The sequence below is a fragment of the Nothobranchius furzeri genome, chromosome 6, assembly GCF_043380555.1.
Source record: "Nothobranchius furzeri strain GRZ-AD chromosome 6, NfurGRZ-RIMD1, whole genome shotgun sequence".
NCBI classification, from domain to species: domain Eukaryota; kingdom Metazoa; phylum Chordata; class Actinopteri; order Cyprinodontiformes; family Nothobranchiidae; genus Nothobranchius; species Nothobranchius furzeri.
Window position 1 is genome coordinate 65,506,405 of NC_091746.1, and position 17,921 is coordinate 65,524,325.

General features: G+C 45.2%; 1 protein-coding gene across 1 annotated transcript in view; it reads right to left on the reverse strand.

Annotated features, from left to right (window-relative positions):
• The window catches only part of LOC107374870 (netrin receptor UNC5D), a 354,048-nt gene that overhangs the window by 42,159 nt on the left and 293,968 nt on the right, over positions 1-17,921 (reverse strand). The window contains exons 11-12 of the mRNA XM_015943168.3: positions 9,615-9,833; positions 8,858-8,942 (exon numbers count right to left, since the gene is read on the reverse strand). Of these exons, the coding sequence (XP_015798654.3) occupies positions 8,858-8,942; positions 9,615-9,833 (304 nt within the window). The remainder of the gene's footprint in view (positions 1-8,857; positions 8,943-9,614; positions 9,834-17,921) is intronic.

The window sequence follows — 17,921 nt, forward strand, 5'->3', positions numbered from 1 at the left end:
TATATATATATATATATATATACAGGGCCGGAGTGGGACACATTTTCAGCCCTGGAGTTTCAGACCCCAGACCGGCCCACTTAACGAATTATTATTAAAATCATGTTAGAACTTTATATGTATAGTCTACAAAAGCACACTACTCAGTAAAGCCTTGTAATTGTAAAGAGAGAAAGAGTTGAAAGAGTTGAGTTGCTTTACAAGAAAGAGCAACTCTTTCTTGTAAAGCAAGAAAGAGTTGCTTTACAATGTAGGTTTATTTGAACATCAGTGCACATCTCCAACATTGTTCTTTACAACACATTCTCTAACAATATAACAATCTACATTCTGTTCAAACAGCTGTTCTGAGATTTTCAAACCTTTAAAATGAAATGACTCAGCACTCCCTTTCACACTTTTTCCAGTTTCCCTAGACTCACCTGCACACAATTAAAATAATCATCTGTAAAGCTTTAGCACATTTGATATGGAAAACACATCTTTGTAACCAATTAAAATATTTTCTATGGCAAAATATGCAGGCTTATTTAATTTTACTTTCATTCTAATAACGATCTGTTGTGGGCTTTGTGCATTTACTAACAGAAATACATCAGGTCACTACTATTATTTGGACATTAAAATTATTATAATGAAACTGATGTTTGCACATGAGTTGGCTCACCTTCTATCCCAACAGGAGCAATACCCTCACTGCTGGCTCCTGGCTCTTCTTCTGACACTACATTGTGTGAAAATTGTCACAATTCAGCATTCATTTTCCTTTTTTACACGCTTTCTGATCAATGCTGAATCATCTAGCATTTTAGAACACTTTCATATAGAGCCAGGATAGTTTTCATCATATAAATTTTAATAATATTCAGTTCACTGACTCAATAAGTAATCCTACCTGTACATGCCCGCTCTGGAATTGTGGGTTTCTGCCTGGTGCTTATTAGGCCTACTGGATCTTGTGTTTGACTCTGACAAGACAGTTTGGTGGCATCAGTCACATCATACTGTAAATTATATTACATAACGTTATGTCATGATGCCATATAATTCATTATTGATGCTTAATTAACTTGAATGGTGATTTGCAGCCGGTAAAGTTTAACATCTTGACTTGCCTTACCCGTTTTATCTTCATTTGAAGTTAAAGACCGCAAGCTTGTTTGAGAAAAAAAGGTGCTCATTTTTGCACATTTAGCTGCATCCAGGGCCAGATTAACACTTTGTTGTACCCTGGGCAACAATATTCAAGGGCCCCATCATCACGACCCAAGGATCACCATAATATGGTCACATACAGAATATTTTACTGTAATATGCAGTAAATATACTCAATGCTTGAATGCCTGACATCACGTAACCCGCCCAGAGTAACCTTTGACCCACCTTGTGTGGACTGACCAATGAGGAGAGGGTCTTAACTTGAGGCCCTCTCTTCATTGGTCAGTCTGCATGAGACTGACTCTCAACTGGCGTTCAGTCGTAGGCAGCGAAGCGTCTCTGTGCAGCGCAAAAGCCCGGGTGGACAGTTTGTTTAATGTAGGGTGATCATATTTCCATTTCCAAACAAGAGAACAGGGGATCTGTGCCTATGACGTCACACTATGGCAACGCCACACAAACCACGCTGGGACCCATTTTTTGTAAGAACTAAATTAATATCAGATTCTGCCAATAAAAGGGCTCCAAAACAATTCATATGTAAATATTTAGCATATGTATTGCAAAATCTCATTTTTCTGCTTTAGTGCTGCAACAAGGTTTTAATAATAATAAATTATTATACCTTTTGTTTTACTTCAGCATTGGTAAGCTTCCTGTGCACAGATTATTAAAGGTGCTTGTTTCAGCTGTGAGATTAGACGATAGGATCAATGAAAAAATAAGTTGTCCCACACTCCATGGAAACTTTCAGAGAATCCACAAATAGTGGCTTTCAAATGGTTTTGTTTCTTTTTGCAAGTTTAGAAAAGAAGCAGGTGAGACAGCATGTCTGATAATTTAGTTTTTCATCTGATAATATTAGAACATGTCAGTAATGTCTGAGGAGCTTTTATAAACACTGTATAACTAATACTACTGGAGAGGGTAACAATTACACAGAGGCTTCTGGGGAGCCCAGTTATGGGGTGGGTGGGTGGGGGTGGGGGTGGGGGTGGGGGTCATTTTGCCTTGGCCCCCAAAATGTCTTGAAACGGCCCTGGGTGTGTGACTGAGTTTTGAAGGTGATTTGAATTGTATCAAATGTATAAATATGACATGTGTATAACTTATTGTTTTATACAGGTAAAAACTTGTAGTGGAGATAAATCTACCTACATTTTACTATTCCACACTTAGTTTTGTTTTCTTGTTTTTATTTAACTATTTTCCTGTCCTGTCTGTCTCTCATCTTCCTGCATCTCCTCTAAACTCTCCAGAAAACACTGCTGCCAGGATTCTTACTTTTTCACCTCATCAGTTACTTTTGAGCAGATCAAATGGATCTCCTGACCGCAAAGCGGAGTGCGCCTTTCGATGCTGCGTCAGTGAGGTGAAATCACCGCAGCACCGCGCAGCACAGGTGATGAGCTGCGCAGCAGCAGAGCGCTTCAGGCACAAATAAGACAGAAAATAGAGAATATGTGCGGACATGAACGATCGTGTGCTAATTATAGTTTTTTGGTTGTGCCACTTTGAGAATGGACCGTGCGCTGGACGCAGCTGCCTGGAGCGCTGCGCAAGAACGCGCTGTGCCGCTCTCTGTGCTCTCTGCTCAGAAGAGTCCATAAATGATGTAATATAGATAGAAAACTTGTTTCCGGCTCCCCTGGATGTGTAAGATATACAGCTCCCCCATAATTCGATCGCTGCTCCTGGATGAAAAGCCGGACATTTTCATCAATACGACCGCGGACCCCCAGTCCGGACGCCCGGACAGAGAGTGAAAAGTGGACATGTCCGGGGAAAACCGGACATACGGTCACCCTAGTTTAATATAATGCGGGAGATTACAGACATGCCTACAGTATTTTGCTCGTGCGCTTGCTGCCCTGGGCCCCTTAGAGTTCGTGGGCCCTGGTCAATTGCCCAGTTGCCCATATGGTTAATCCGGCCTTGGCTGCATCTGTTTCCAACGCTTTCCTCTTTTTAATTCTTGCCTTCTCCGCGCCACCCTTGCTCTTTCTACTTTCCATCTTTCCGTCAACTGCGTGGTCACGTGGTGCGCACAGGCGCATACGGGGGAAAAAACGAGCCGCAGCCTGCAGGTAGAGCCAGCCAGAGACAGCCGGGAGGAGCGTATGTGATCAGCCCGGCGGCCTCAGTGCCATGACTGAACACCTGCACCAAAAAATAAAAATAAAATGATAAAAAACAAAAACGAGAGCACCGGCCCCATGCGGCCCAAACATCGCGCGGCCCACCGGGAATTCTCCAGACCCTCCCGATTAGCCACTCCGGGCCTGTATATATATATATATATATATATATATACATACACATATATGCATCCCAACTCAATATATACATATGTATATATATATATATATATATATATATATATATATATATATATATAATTTATATGTATGCATCCCAACTCATAACTCATTCACTGCCAGCCATTTCCTGATCAGAAAATTCCTTCGCTGCCGTTTTTCAGCGTTTTTACAGTTTTTTTTAAGAGTCACAGAACATTGCACACAATGATGATGTCGACGCCCAAACTAACAAAACAAAGCAGAGACTCACCTCTTACATCAGGAAGAATCCGCGCGTTTTGAGCGTTTTCCGTTCTTTCATAATCTGTTGTTGAATTGTGATTGGCAGAAACTTTTCCAGTTCACGCCTCACTTTTTTTTTACAGCAGTGGCCCAAAACGATCTCCTAACACATGGATTTTCTGCTTCCTGACCACGTGACGTGTGACGTATGCGGATGAAAATCGGCTTTAGAGCTGAGATGTTTGTTCTCATGGTGCGGGGGCTCGTTCCGACGCCCACACAGTAAAAAAGAATTATGAAATCTTCAACCATGATTTTTTAAACAATTTTTTTCATTAGTCTTTAGGTGTGAATGAAACAAATTTCAACAAATATTTTTCGTAACATTTAATAATTTACAAATAATTTATTACATGTCCATCTCAGTGGACAGTGTGCATTCTGAACAAGAAATATGTTGGCTTGACTTGCTGAAGTCCAAATGGAGGGGCTCACATGCAATAAAGTCTTCAACAGCTGTGCTTAATAGCAAAAATAAATAAATAACAATTTTGAGTACCTGTCCACTGTAGTGACCATTATGCATCAAAGGGTTAACTCGTTAATATCTCCCACTATTTGAAAAAACATTTTAAATGAAAAACTACCATTTTTATATTTCCGCATCTAAACTACACTTAAGGTTAAAACTAACATTTGCAATACTTCCTTTATGTGCAATACGTAAGAATTTTACAGTGAAATAATCATATAACAGTCTGATTATGTTGGAAGGAAGTTCACATTGACAAAAATATTTTCTTTTCAGTCGGCTGGGGCGGAGATGTGTTCGTGTGTGTGTGTGTGTCAGGTTTTCTACTTTTAAAAAGGCCAAAGAGGGAGCTTTACAATTTGTCCCACCTCCATACTTCTTTATTCCAGAGCCAGTCATAAGTGAGCTGACTAGGTTGCCAAGTAAGCGTCGACATTTGTAATTCAACACCGACTAACCAGCAACAGGAGATACTAAGTACTAATTTTTTGTACCCCTAAGAAACTGCAGCATCTTTTTGTTTTACTCTCATACCTGGTGAAGAAGCTAAAGCTTGGTTTATGCTTGACACGTCAACGAGGTTCGCACGGCTCCGCGTGGCAAAATTGCATCATTTTAACAACCACGCCCCTTCACCGCGCCTCAGCACGGCCCAAACTTTCTGCACCGCGCACCTAGGACATTTTCTAACCACGCGGACGGTCGGACGTGGAAAAACATGGCGGACTGGCAAGAACTAGTTATGGCAGAGGTTCGTAAATACAGACATTTGTATGTTTGAACATCTTAGGTGTGTTCTTGCTGTGTCTTTGTAAATCCATGCTTTCGTTCTTTTTTAAACACAGAAACAGTTTTGTTTACCTGTTTGTAGCTACAGTTTCGCCGACAGCTGCCGGCTTCTTCAGGCTGATGCTGATGGTGGCGCGTTACTTCCTTCTCCGTTTATCTGCGGGCAGCAGAGGACGTTGTCGCCCTCTACTGCCCGCTCTCCCCTCTCCGACGATGCAGTCCCATGCGTGGTCCAGCGTGTAAACTCCGTCGTCCCTGTTCATGGTCCCACATCCACGTCTCCTTATCTCTATTGCTTCCTTGATCCATCTTTTGTATTTTTATTGTTCAGTGGTTATGATCCATGTGTTGTCCCAGTCCATTATATGGTTTTCTCTTAAGCAGTGATCTGTTACGGCTGACTTTTTTATTGTACTTTCTGCTTCTTCTTTTGCTGCTCTTGTGTGCTTACGACTTTCCTCTTTCTCGCACTCCTTTCTGTGTTCTATTGTCCGTGTATTGAGTTGGCGTCCGGTTTCTCCTATGTATGTTTTATTGCATATTTTGCATGCAAAAGATGGATCAAGGAAGCAATAGAGATAAGGAGACGTGGATGTGGGACCATGAACAGGGACGACGGAGTTTACACGCTGGACCACGCATGGGACTGCATCGTCGGAGAGGGGAGAGCGGGCAGTAGAGGGCGACAACGTCCTCTGCTGCCCGCAGATAAACGGAGAAGGAAGTGACGCGCCACCATCAGCGTCAGCCTGAAGAAGCCGGCAGCTGTCGGCGAAACCGTAGCTACAAACAGGTAAACAAAACTGTTTCTGTGTTTAAAAAAGAACGAAAGCATAGACATTTGTATGATTCAGCTCTCAGAGATCACCGAGATCAACATGTTGTTAATAATTCTTGGAGAGAAATAGCTCGCACTGTCGGAAAAGACGAGGACGCTGTTAAAAAAATGCTGGAATGCCATGTTGTAAACAGTAATTTTTACTTCTACTATGGTGTAGTGTTGGATGCATGCCGTAGAGCTCCATGCTGCCCCCTACAGTTTGGGAGAATATTGGCTCACTGCAGAGATAAGCCGCATGAACCATGAACGCTGCATGTTGTGAAGCGCGTTCCATCCGCGAGCCGCATCACCAAGCGGAAAGTAAATGCGTCAAGCATAAACCAAGCTTTAGAGGCTAACGTTGAGCTAGCTATTCTAACGGTGAAACAAATAGTCGGCTCTAATGATTTCTCAAGCTAATTTTTAAATAACCAACGACTCGATATTACAGTTAAACATATTTGTCTACTGTGTGACTCATCTTCACTTGTCATTTAGAATCTTCTGGTGCTGATCCATAACAGCCATGAAACTCATGAACGGGAAGGAGGGGACGCTTGTGCTAGTACCCGGATATCACCACAGGACCATCTTAGGTGTGTTCTTGCTGTGTCTTTCTAAATCCATTCTTTCGTTCTTTTTTTAAACACAGAAACAGTTTTGTTTACCTGTTTGTAGCTACAGTTTCGCCGACAGCTGCCGGCTTCTTCAGCTTGATCAGCGTCAGCCTGAAGAAGCCGGCAGCTGTCGGCGAAACTGTAGCTACAAACAGGTAAACAAAACTGTTTCTGTGTTTAAAAAAGAACAAAAGAATGGACCACAGGACCAGCTCAGTAACCTACTGGTATGAGTCCACAGTCGTCTTTAATTTAAGAGCCAGTGCCTCCCCGCTTGACACTCTGCATTAAGGGGTTCGATTGAAGAAGATAAACCGCCAAATGGTTCCTGAGCACTTCTGTGTCAGCAGCTCACTGCTCCCCCAGGGGATGGCTCAAATGTAGAGAACAAATTTCACCAGTGTGTGACGACTAATGGGAATTTATCTTTATGTCATTCTTACCTCATGCACCTTTAAGGTCAAGATGTTGCAATAAAAAAAAACTTCTGGCTCGTCACATCTTGCAACATTTTCTGTAAAAGTTTTGCTTTTATTACAAACTTTGCGATAGGGAAGAATTAAAGCTGGAGAAATCAATATTTCCACATGAACAATGGGTTTTATGATAATGCCTTCAGTACAAAATGTAGTGACAAGCCCTTAGAGGATCATCGCCTAACTCTGCTCTTAATCTCATTCCTACTGAGCATTTAAATTTCCTTTAAATTGATTATTTTTTGCAGCTTTGCTTATTTGGATCACCCTCACTACTCGGTGCTATCGGAGCTGCTCTCATCAGCAGCGGTGGGAAGGAGTAATCAGCCCAGAGCTTCCCAGTCCCAGAGAGACAGCGTTGCAGATGAACTGATAGTGAAGCGGAAGAGTTTGTAGAGACACCCCACCCCTTCTGGAAATGTGGGAAACACTTGATGGTCAAAAGCATAAATGTATGAGAATAAATCTCTCCTGAAAATAAACTTCCAACACACTCAAAAATAAACACCCCTCATTCACTCAGACGTTTCCAAGTCATGTGCTTTTTGTCACACAACATGATTTAGTCCTTGGGCAACCTTGCACCCCCCTGCTGAGCTTGGAGAAGTTCACACATAAAACAACTTCTTGATGTCTGCAGGACACAAAAACTCCTGCGAGCACCTGAAACTGAGCCAGAGCCGATCGATTCCTGTTCTTCGCAAAGGAAAGCGACGTCTTATGTAGATGGCCAGCGTTTGAATGGGAAGAAAGGATCCAATTTCTCCCCCGGACTCTGCCGAAGATAGGCTCTGACTGACAGCTCAGCGGTGTGCGGATCCTGCAGCTACTTAAACGACAGCCAGAGAAGTAAACAGCATCAGGCTTATCAGAGCAAAGCAGCAGCTCAGAGGGTAACGGTTTGGCTGAACAGGAGAGACTGGAGGTGCTGTGCAGCTAGCCGGCTAACCGAGCTCACAGCCACAGCCTATGCATGACCTTGGATGTGTTTTCTGTCCCGCGTGGCTTTCAGCCCTTAATGGATGTGGGAGGGGGTGCTGAAAGTGCACTGAGATGACTGTTAAATGTCAGCTGACACGAAACGTCACTTAGGATTTTTCTCTGGAAATCAAACTTCCATTGAAAAGCTCCAGCGGTTAGCGGTGTTAGGCTGATATCTGGAAGCCGACGGTTCAGTCAGACACGCTGACATTATGATACTGTCTGCTTTAAATCAGGAACATGTCCAAAACCTGACTTTGGCTTGTCAGGTACCTTTTGATGCTATTTTGCAAGCCAGTCACAGGTATTAGATTCCTTTTGTCCCTTATCTATCATGACATTTTCTCCTTGAGCAGGAGCTGCGTGAAACCTCAACAACAAAGTTGCAGAAACAGATTCTTGCTGCATCTGAATTCTGAAGAGCATCGGGCACAATCTCAGTCCATCTGACCAGAAAAAATAAAAATAAAACAGACACCGCCTTTCATTATAACTTCACAGAGCTGACGATATTCACTTCTCTAACCAGTCGAGATGGAAGCGATACTGTCACAGTTACGTCTACAAACACAAAGCAGACTAGCATAGCGGTGAAGGGTGTTTTCCTCCATGGAGACGGCTGCTTAGAGGCAGTAATGCAATCTGTCTCCAGCTGCCAATGAATGTGTGGCACACCATGTCCTCCCCTGTGGTGTCTCACAGATGATAAAAGACTGCATGCTGGGTGGGAACATGTGCATCTGTGAGCACGAATATGTACATTACATGTCACTTTGTGGGCTTCATAAAAGGGGTTTATCAGTGTGTGTTTGTGGTGCTTGTTTGGCAGCCAGAGAAGAGGCCGGTGTCAAGGGAAGATGGATGAGAGATGAGGGGCTGAAAGATTAAAAGAGAGCAGCCTAGAAAGCAGCCTGCACCGCCTCAGAGAGAAAGTCCCTCACCTGCTGTCCTCCTGGTTGATGCTCATGTACATTTCCCAGGTAGTGTCTTCTGCAATCCCCCCGTGAGGCACCAACAGACTGATACCTGCAGAGAGAGGGAGGGAGGGAGAGAGAGAGAGAGAGAGAGAGAGAGAGAGAGAGAGAGAGAGAGAGAGAGAGAGAGAGAGAGAGAGAGAGAGAGAGCTGATCAGAAAACAGCCCGACATGTGCACGCACGCACGCACGCATGCACACACACACACACGGCACACCTGCTCAGCTGTCAGCTCTCTTTACTGAGGGTGACAGCCAGAGGGGGTGATGGCCCCAGAAAGAGGTGACAGAAGCGAAGTCTCAAAGGCCTTGTGAATCAGTGCTGCCAGCACTCTTTGTCACAAACCGACACACACACAGGCTGTCTCCTTCTTAAACACAAGCACATGTAATCATAGACGGAGTTGTATGGCATCATAAACAATTACCACCAATCTGGGAGAGGATAAAGCGCCTTTAGGGACAGGATGATGAATGTAGGCCACGACAAGGAGCCGCTTGAAAATCCTGGTGAACGGAGCAGGAGGGGTTCAGGTGGAGCTCACGATAAACTGTTGGATTATGGAGCTAGTGTGTGTGCTTTAGGAACTAGCACAATAAAAATCTGCTGAACTGAAGTGAATTCAGTAACAAACCTAGCATTTTATAGTTGTGGCTTTACGTAGAGAAAACCTCGCTCAGGTTTACACTCGTGTCGAATTAGATTGCCTCGCAGCGGGCTCACCTGTGTTGGGCACCACCAGCCTGCCTCCAGCGTGGCCAAACACTGCCGTTGCTTTGTTCAGAGGCCTGCTGTGAGTTTGAAAGGCTTGTGGAGCAAAAAGGTTTCTGCCCCTTCGGCCCAGTGTCGTCCCCACAGGAACTCCTCTGTAGTCTGGAGCCAAGCCCCGTGGAAACGTCTGGGGGTGGGACATGATGTGGTACTCTGCCCTTTCTGCCGCCCCTGAGGACACAACCAAAAGGAGCTTAAAACTCATAATTAACAGGAAAACTTTAAATTGACTTTAAATTTTGGACGGGTTTACGGTCCAGCCGATCCCCCTCCAGCTGACTGTTCGCTAAAGCTGATGTCAGAGTGACTGAAACTGAGGTGTGCCTGTCTCTGCTGAGGGTTTTGCCTCCAGCTAAAACAATGAGCCTGAGGCTGTAAGAAAAAGCAGCACTTTGCATTTAAGGAGCTTTGGGTGTGGAGCTGCTCCAAACCAAAGATCGTATTAAAAAGATGTCTGTAGCCTCTACTAGATGGGACTTTTGAAGTTCTGCATTCAGCCGAGACAATTTCAAGTTTTTACAAGCAGATGTGACACGCAAGGAGCAGACACGAGCTACAAACGCAAAGACACTGGAGGAAAATCCTCTGGGATCCTCCTAAATGGTTCATTTTGATCTGCTTAGTTTACGATGATAATCAAGGAACCAAGCTCTTCACAATAATAAACCATCTTTTTAGTGTGTTCCTTTTTCCTTCAGTAAGGGGATTAAACAAAGGCTGATTAGAAATTATCAACATAAAACGCCTTGAAATCATTGTCGTCGTCGTCTTCCTCCGCTTATCTGGGTCCGGGTCGCGGGGGCAGCATCCCAACTAGGGAGCTCCAGACCGTTCTCTCCCCGGCCACCTCCACCAGCTCCTCCGGCAGGACCCCAAGGCGTTCCCGGACCAGATTGGAGATGTAACCTCTCCAACGTGTCTTGGGTCGACCCGGGGGCCTCCTGCGGGCAGGACATGCCCGAAACACCTCCCCAGGGAGGAGTCCAGGAGGCATCCTGACCAGATGCCCAAACCACCTCAACCGACTCCTTTCGATCCGGAGGAGCAGCAGTTCTACTCCGAGTCCCTCCCAAATGTCCAAGCTCCTCACCCTATCTCTAAGGCTGAGCCCGGCCACCCTACGGAGAAAACTCATTTCGGCCACTTGTATCCGCGATCTTGTTCTTTTAGTCATTACCCAAAGCTCATGACCATAGGTGAGGATTGGGACAAAGATCGACCGGTAAATCGAGAGCCTGGCTTTCTGGCTCAGCTCCCTCTTCACCACGACAGATTGGCTCAGCGTCCGCATCACTGCAGATGCCGAACCAATCCGCCTGTCGATCTCCCGATCCCTCTTACCCTCACTCGTGAACAAGACCCTGAAATACTTAAACTCCTCCACTTGAGGTAGGACCTCTCTCCTGACCCGGAGTTGGCAAGCCACCCTTTTCCAGTCGAGAACCATGGTCTCAGATTTGGAGGTGCTGATCCTCATCCCAGCCGCTTCACACTCGGCCGCAAACCTACCCAGCAAGAGCTGAAGGTCAGAGCTGGATGAAGCTAGAAGGACCACATCATCTGCAAAAAGCAGAGACGAGATTCTCCTGCCACCAAACTCGACACACTTCACACCACGGCTGTGCCTAGAAATTCTGTCCATAAAGGTAATGAACAGAACCAGTGACAAAGGGCAGCCCTGGCGGAGTCCAACCCTCACCGGGAACAGGTCCGACTTACTACCGGCTATGCGGACCAAACTTGCGCTCCTCTGGTAAAGGGACTGAATGGCCCTTAACAGAAAGCCACCCACCCCATACTCCTGGAGCGTTTCCCACAGGGTGTCCTGGGGACACGATCATAAGCCTTCTCCAAATCCACAAAACACATGTGGACTGGTTGGGCAAACTCCCATGCCCCCTCCATCACCCTTGCAAGGGTATAGAGCTGGTCCACAGTTCCACGGCCAGGATGAAAACCACATTGCTCTCCTCAATCTTTCCAGGGAGGCTGAGGAGTGTGATCCCCTTATAGTTGGAACACACCCTCAGGTCACCCTTCTTAAAGATGGGGACCACCACCCCTGTCTGCCACTCCACAGGAACTGCCCCCGATGACCACACAATGTTGCAGAGACGTGTCAACCACGACAGCCCTACAACAACCATAGCCTTGAGATACCCAGGACGAATCTCATCTGCCCCCGGTGCTCTACCGCTGTGTAGTTGTTTGACTACCTCAGTAACTGCTGCCCCCGAGATACCCAGGTCTCCCGGCTCTGGTTCCTCCTCGGAATGCGCGTAGGTGGGATTGAGGAGCTCCTCAAAGTAGTCCTTCCACCGTCCGACTATAGCCCCAGTTGACGTCAGCAGCTCCCCATCCCCACTGTACACAGTGTGAGCGAGTTGCTGCCTCCCTCTCCTGAGGCGCCGGACAGTTTGCCAGAACCTCTTTGGAGCCAATCGATAGTCCTTCTCCATGGCTTCACCAAACTCCTCCCACGCCCGAAATTTTGCCTCGGCAACTGCCACTGCTGCACCCCGCTTGGCTATCTGGTACCTGTCTGATTCTTCCGGAGACCCACAAACCAGCCACGCCCTGTAGGCTTCCTTCTTCAGCCTGACGGCTCCCTGAACCTCTGGTGTCCACCAGCGGGTACGGGGGTTGCCACCACGACTGGCACTGGCCACCTTGTGACCACAGCTAGCAACAGCTGCCTCAACAATCGCAGAGTGGAACAAGGCCCACTCGGAGTCAATGTCCCCCACTGCTCTCGGGATGTGGTCAAAGCTCTGCCGTAGAAGACCGTCCTGACAGGTTCTTCTGCCAGGCGTTCCCAGCAGACCCTCACTATGCATTTGGGTCTGCCAGGTCTACGCGGCATCTTCCCCTGCCATCTGATCCAACTCACCACCAGGAGGTGATCAGTTGACAGCTCCGCTCCTCTCTTCACTCGGGTGTCCAAAACATACGGCCGTAGGTCAGATGATACGACTACAAAGTCTATCATCGACCTAGGCTGCCTTGGTACCAAGTGTACCGACGGGCATCCTTATGTTCGAACATGGTGTTCGTTATGGCCAAACTGCAGCTTGCACATAAGTCCAATAACGAAACACCACTCGAGTTCAGATCAGGCGGGCCGTTCCTCCTAATCACACCCCTCCAGGTCATGCTGACATTGCCCACGTGAGCATTGAAGTCCCCCAGCAGGACAATGGAGTCCCCTGATGGAGCACCATCTAGCACTCATCCCAGGGACTCCAAAAAGGGTGGGTACACTGAACTGATATTTGGCCCATAAGCACAAACAACAGTCAGGACCCGTTCCCTGACCCGAAGGCGCAGGGAAGCTACCCTCTCATTCCCCGTGGTAAACCCCAACACACAGGCAGAGAGTCTTGGGGCTAACAAAAAGCCAACCCCAGCCCTCCGCCTCTCACCCGGATCAACTCCAGCAAAGGAGTGCCCAACCCCTTTCAAGGACTTGGGTTCCAGAGCCAATGTTATGTGTCGAGGTGAGTCTGACTATATCTAGCCGGTACCGCTCAACCTCTGCCACAAGCTCCTGCTCCTTCCCCGCCAGCGAGGTGACGTTCCATGTCCCAAAAACCAGTTTCCTTGTCTGGGGATCAGACCGCTAAAGCTTGGTTTATGCTTGACGCATTCACTTTCCGCGCGGTGATGCGGCTCGCGGACGGAACGCGCTTCACAACTCGCAGCATTTATGGTTCGTGCGGCTCGTCTCTGCGGTGAGCCAATATTCTCCCAAACTGAACGGGGCAGCATGAAGCTCTACGGCATGCATCCAACACTACACCGTAGTAGAAGTAGAAATTACTGTTTACAACACGGCATTTCAGCATTTTTAACAGTGTCCTCATCTTTTCCGACAGTGCGAGCTATTTCTCTCCAAGAATTATTAACAACATGTTGATCCCGGTGATCTCTGAGAGCTGAATCATACAAATGTCTGTATTTACGAACCTCTGCCATACTAGTTCTTGCCGGTCTGCCATGTTTTTCCGCGTCCGACCGTCCGCGTGGTTAGAAATTTTCCGAAGTGCGCGTTGCGGAAATTTTGAGCCGTGTGGAGACGCGGTGGAGGGGCGTAGTTGTTAAAATGACCCAAAATGACTAAACTTTTCCGCACGGAGCCGTGCGGACCTCGCTGACGCGTCAAGCATAAACCAACCTTAAGGCTCCCGCCTTGGCCTGCCACCCGATCCACATTGCACCGGACCCTTCATGTTCCTCCTGCGGGTGGTGGGTCCACAGTTAGATGAGCCCACATATCTGGTTCGGCCTGGGCCTGGCCGAGCCCCATGGGCGAAAGCCCGGCCACCAGGCGCTCGCTCACGGGCACCAACCCCAGCCCTGGCTCCAGGGTGGGACCCCGGTAACCCTCCGGGCCGGGTACTCTGACTCCTTGAAAGTTCATCCATGAAAGATCCTCTGAACCATTCTTTGTCTCACCCTTCACCTAAGACCAATTTGTCATGGGATACCCTACCAGGGGTACAAAGTGCCCCAGACAACAAAGCTCCTAGGATCATTAGGGCACTCACCTCCACCACGATAAGGTGACGGTTCAAGGAGGGGCCTTGAAATCATAGAAAACGTAAAACAAATTAAAACAGTTTGTGAATTCACATTAAAATCTGTGTTTCGGACATGTTTTAAAATATGACGTCTTCTGCAAATGAAAAAATAAAGAAACAGGACTCAGGTTTACGGCTCCTTTAGGTTCCAGCTCTGAAATGGGATGTTTAATCCAGCTTTTACAGTCTACCTTTGAAAAACTGTCACTTTAGACTCTTAAATCACCAAAATGGAAATTTAAATTCAAAACTCAAGGCTTCTGAACAGTTGGAAACCTTCAGTGTGGCCATGAATCTATTTTGTTAATAGTCTGTAAGATTGAAATGCTTTTGGACCGTCCATCAAGAGTTGGACATTGCTCCCTGGTTTTATGCTTCAGTCTGTGAGTTTGCTGCTTGATTCAAACGTACAAACACACGGTGGTTCTGAAATATTACAGATGGTTGTTTATTACATTTAGTTGTTTAACATTTTGTTATGTGAGGATTAAACTACATGCTTTAAAGAGGTGGAAGTTCCTGTTTTAAGTGCTCTGAAGCTGACTCATGATGGAATAAAAACACTGTTTTGTGTTTAGGAGCATTTATTTGGGTGTCTGGAGTAACCACCACCTCTAAAATCTCACTAAAGCATAAACCTGGCACTTTGTTTGGAAATTTAGCAAAACTATTTGGATTAACGTTATAAATCATAACCTGGTGCACTGAAAAGACCCAAATGCAGGCAAGGAAAGATGAGTCGGTTCAGAATCTAAACTAGAACTTTAATTACCTACGAGGATTGAAGACTGATTAACCCGACGTGAGAGAACATGAAAAGCAGGAACAAGAGGAAAACCTGGCAGGTACAGACCAAAGTCTACTGAGGCCCCGCCCATATTTAAGGTGATGTTTTAAAATAAGACTGTTTCTGTTGCTCCAACAAACAAAGTTTTGGCAAAACAAACTTGTTGAGCTCCGCTTGTTTTTCATGTCCATTGTTACTTTGTACCCTAAAAAAGCATATTTTCTATTTCTGTCTCATTTTATCTTTATATTCAACAGTGGGGTTAGGAGGTCATCTTATAATTTCTGGGTTGCAGGTTCGAACCCAGGCGTTGTTCTTGTGAGTCATTGTGTCCTTGGGCACAACACCTCACTGGCTCTCTTCTGTTAATGTGCCCCAATGCAGCTGTGGCTACAGTGTAGCACGTCACCACCAGTTTGTGAATGGGTGAATGACTGACGGTGGTGTACAGCACTTTGGGGTCCTCTGACCTAAAAAGTACCATAAAAGTACAGGAGATTAACGATGCCTAATATTTTGCCCCTTTTTTGTATAGCTTATTTATGTAGCAAGTTTTGATGCTTTCCCTTCTCTTCAGCAATGGCAGAAGAACAAGCTGCCACCACACAGTAAACATCAGTTTAAACGGCCCTTATAAACAATGGTTGCCAACATCAGCCACTAACAGCTTAAAGCGAAGAGGACCGTTCCGACAGCGAAGGCCGTGGTTTATGGAGCCAATATGTGACGAAGGAAATACGATGTGCTCTTCCTCGGGATGTGACTCCAAACCAGCCAAGCAATCCTATCTGTGGTGCAGTCTTTTACCTATATTCGTCAGAGTATTTGTACTAGGAATTCAAGTAATTGACCTTTTATGAAGTTTGAATGTTTCTTTGTTGACTGTGCTTAGATCTTAGACCTGCGTGTGCTAGTGTGAGCTCCTATTTTATGTACTTTAGTTTTTTTTGTGCAGGATAATGTGCTGTAATGGTTTTTACGTGCAATATATCCCTTAATTTACATTTGCACGATTGTGCAGAGTTGCACGCACACCAAAAAGAGCACAAGAAGACTGGAAAAGTGGAGTCGAAAGGCTCGTGTTACTCTCTAACCCGGCTAGGAAGAAAAGCAGCTATAAAGGAAGGGTGAAGAAGAGTGCAGTGGCTCTGTTATCTTGTAGCTTTTTCACTAAAGTATGTCACCGACATTTAAGACCTCAGGAATTTGTGTCGGCTTGTGAAAAATAGGCCTAATATGTCTCCTTTATGTGCTATTTATTCAAAGGACAGAACAAGCGGTAGAGGTAGTGTGAGATAGGTGTGTTAGGAGAGGAGGTGTTCTTTAAGAGAAGAGTCTTTAGGAGATTCATGAAGGCAGAGAGAGAGCTCCCAGCTCTGATAGCATTTGGCAGCTCGTTCCACCAACAGGCAGCCACAAATGAGAACGGTCTGTACTCAGGCTGCCTCGAGTGTAGGGTTGGCAGCACCTGAGAGGAGCACATTATCATGTCTTTATGTCTCTAAATAATAACCCCACTAAAAACAATCTGGACTCTTTTGGAAATGTTGCTACACTAAAATTTAATTCCTCGGTCACAATTCTTCCACATGACTTTGGAAAATTCCCATGTGAAGTTTTGTACCTCAGGTCTAAAATAAGCCTGATAAGTGTGATAACTTCTGTTCAATTTACTCGTCCAGGAGCCTCTTTTCAGTTTGAATATGGCTCATCTCTGGAAGCAGGGCTATAAAAACATCTTTACATTTATGTCTGTGTTAAATGTCACTTAGGGCTGACGGCAAACGCCTTACAAGGCAGTGAAGAAAGCATAGGTTAAGGCAGTGGTTCCCAACCTTTTTCCCAAGGGACCCCTTTTTTACCAGTAAAATTTTTGACGGCCCCCTCCCATTCTCTCTTCCAGTACAAACATTATTAAGAAATGATAAAATTGTTCAAGCACATTTTAATATGCTTTGATTCAATAGATAACAGTAATAGTAGGCTCCAGTACAGAACAACGTCATTAACAAAACCAAACAGAGCATAATGTGCTTGCCAGTTTGTATTACTTTTCTGAACACATTGTTTCTTGTAAACACTGATAAATCAATCATTCCTTTCAATAAACGTTTGACACATAAAAAATACACCGAGCAAAATGTACTTAAATGTGTATATTACTGTTTATACTAGATTATTTACTGTAAACGCTGTGATTAATCAACCAGTCCTATCTTTAATGAACTTTTGACACTTGAAAATAAAACAGTGAGCTGAGCAAAATGTTCTTAAAAGTGTGTTACTTTTTCTGTACTAATTATTTCCTGTCTTAATACCAGTAAACTTTTCACTCATGAAAAAAATTGTGAGCAAAATGTAGGCTATAAACGAGTAATAAATGAAGTTTTAACCCCTAAAGTGGAGAGGTCCTGGTGACCCACTGAGAGGCTTTGGCGCCTCCTTGTGGGGGTCGGGACCCCCAGATTAGGAACCACTGGGTTAAGGAATAGAATCAGCCACACGGAGCTAAGGTTAGTCAGGTATAAAAGGCAGGCTGATGTCACATCAGTGCTTTACATTAACAGATACATTTTTCAGGATGCCTTTGTGGGGTCTGGCACACCTAACCCTATAGATCGTGCTTAGAGGACCAGATGATTGATTAGCAATAATACTCTCACGCAGTTAAAACATGGCTAGACTTCATCAATTTTAGCTCATTTTAAATCAAAACAATAGTTGCATCATATGCCTTTTGTTGAGAGTTTAAGGTGTATTATGCTTACAATTATCATACCAAACACAATTCCAACAGTTTTTGCTTTTCACTAAATACATAACGAAGTTCACTTCAGTTGTTTTTTTTTTACTTAAAGGGGCCATATCATGGAAAATCTTCTTTTAGGAGCG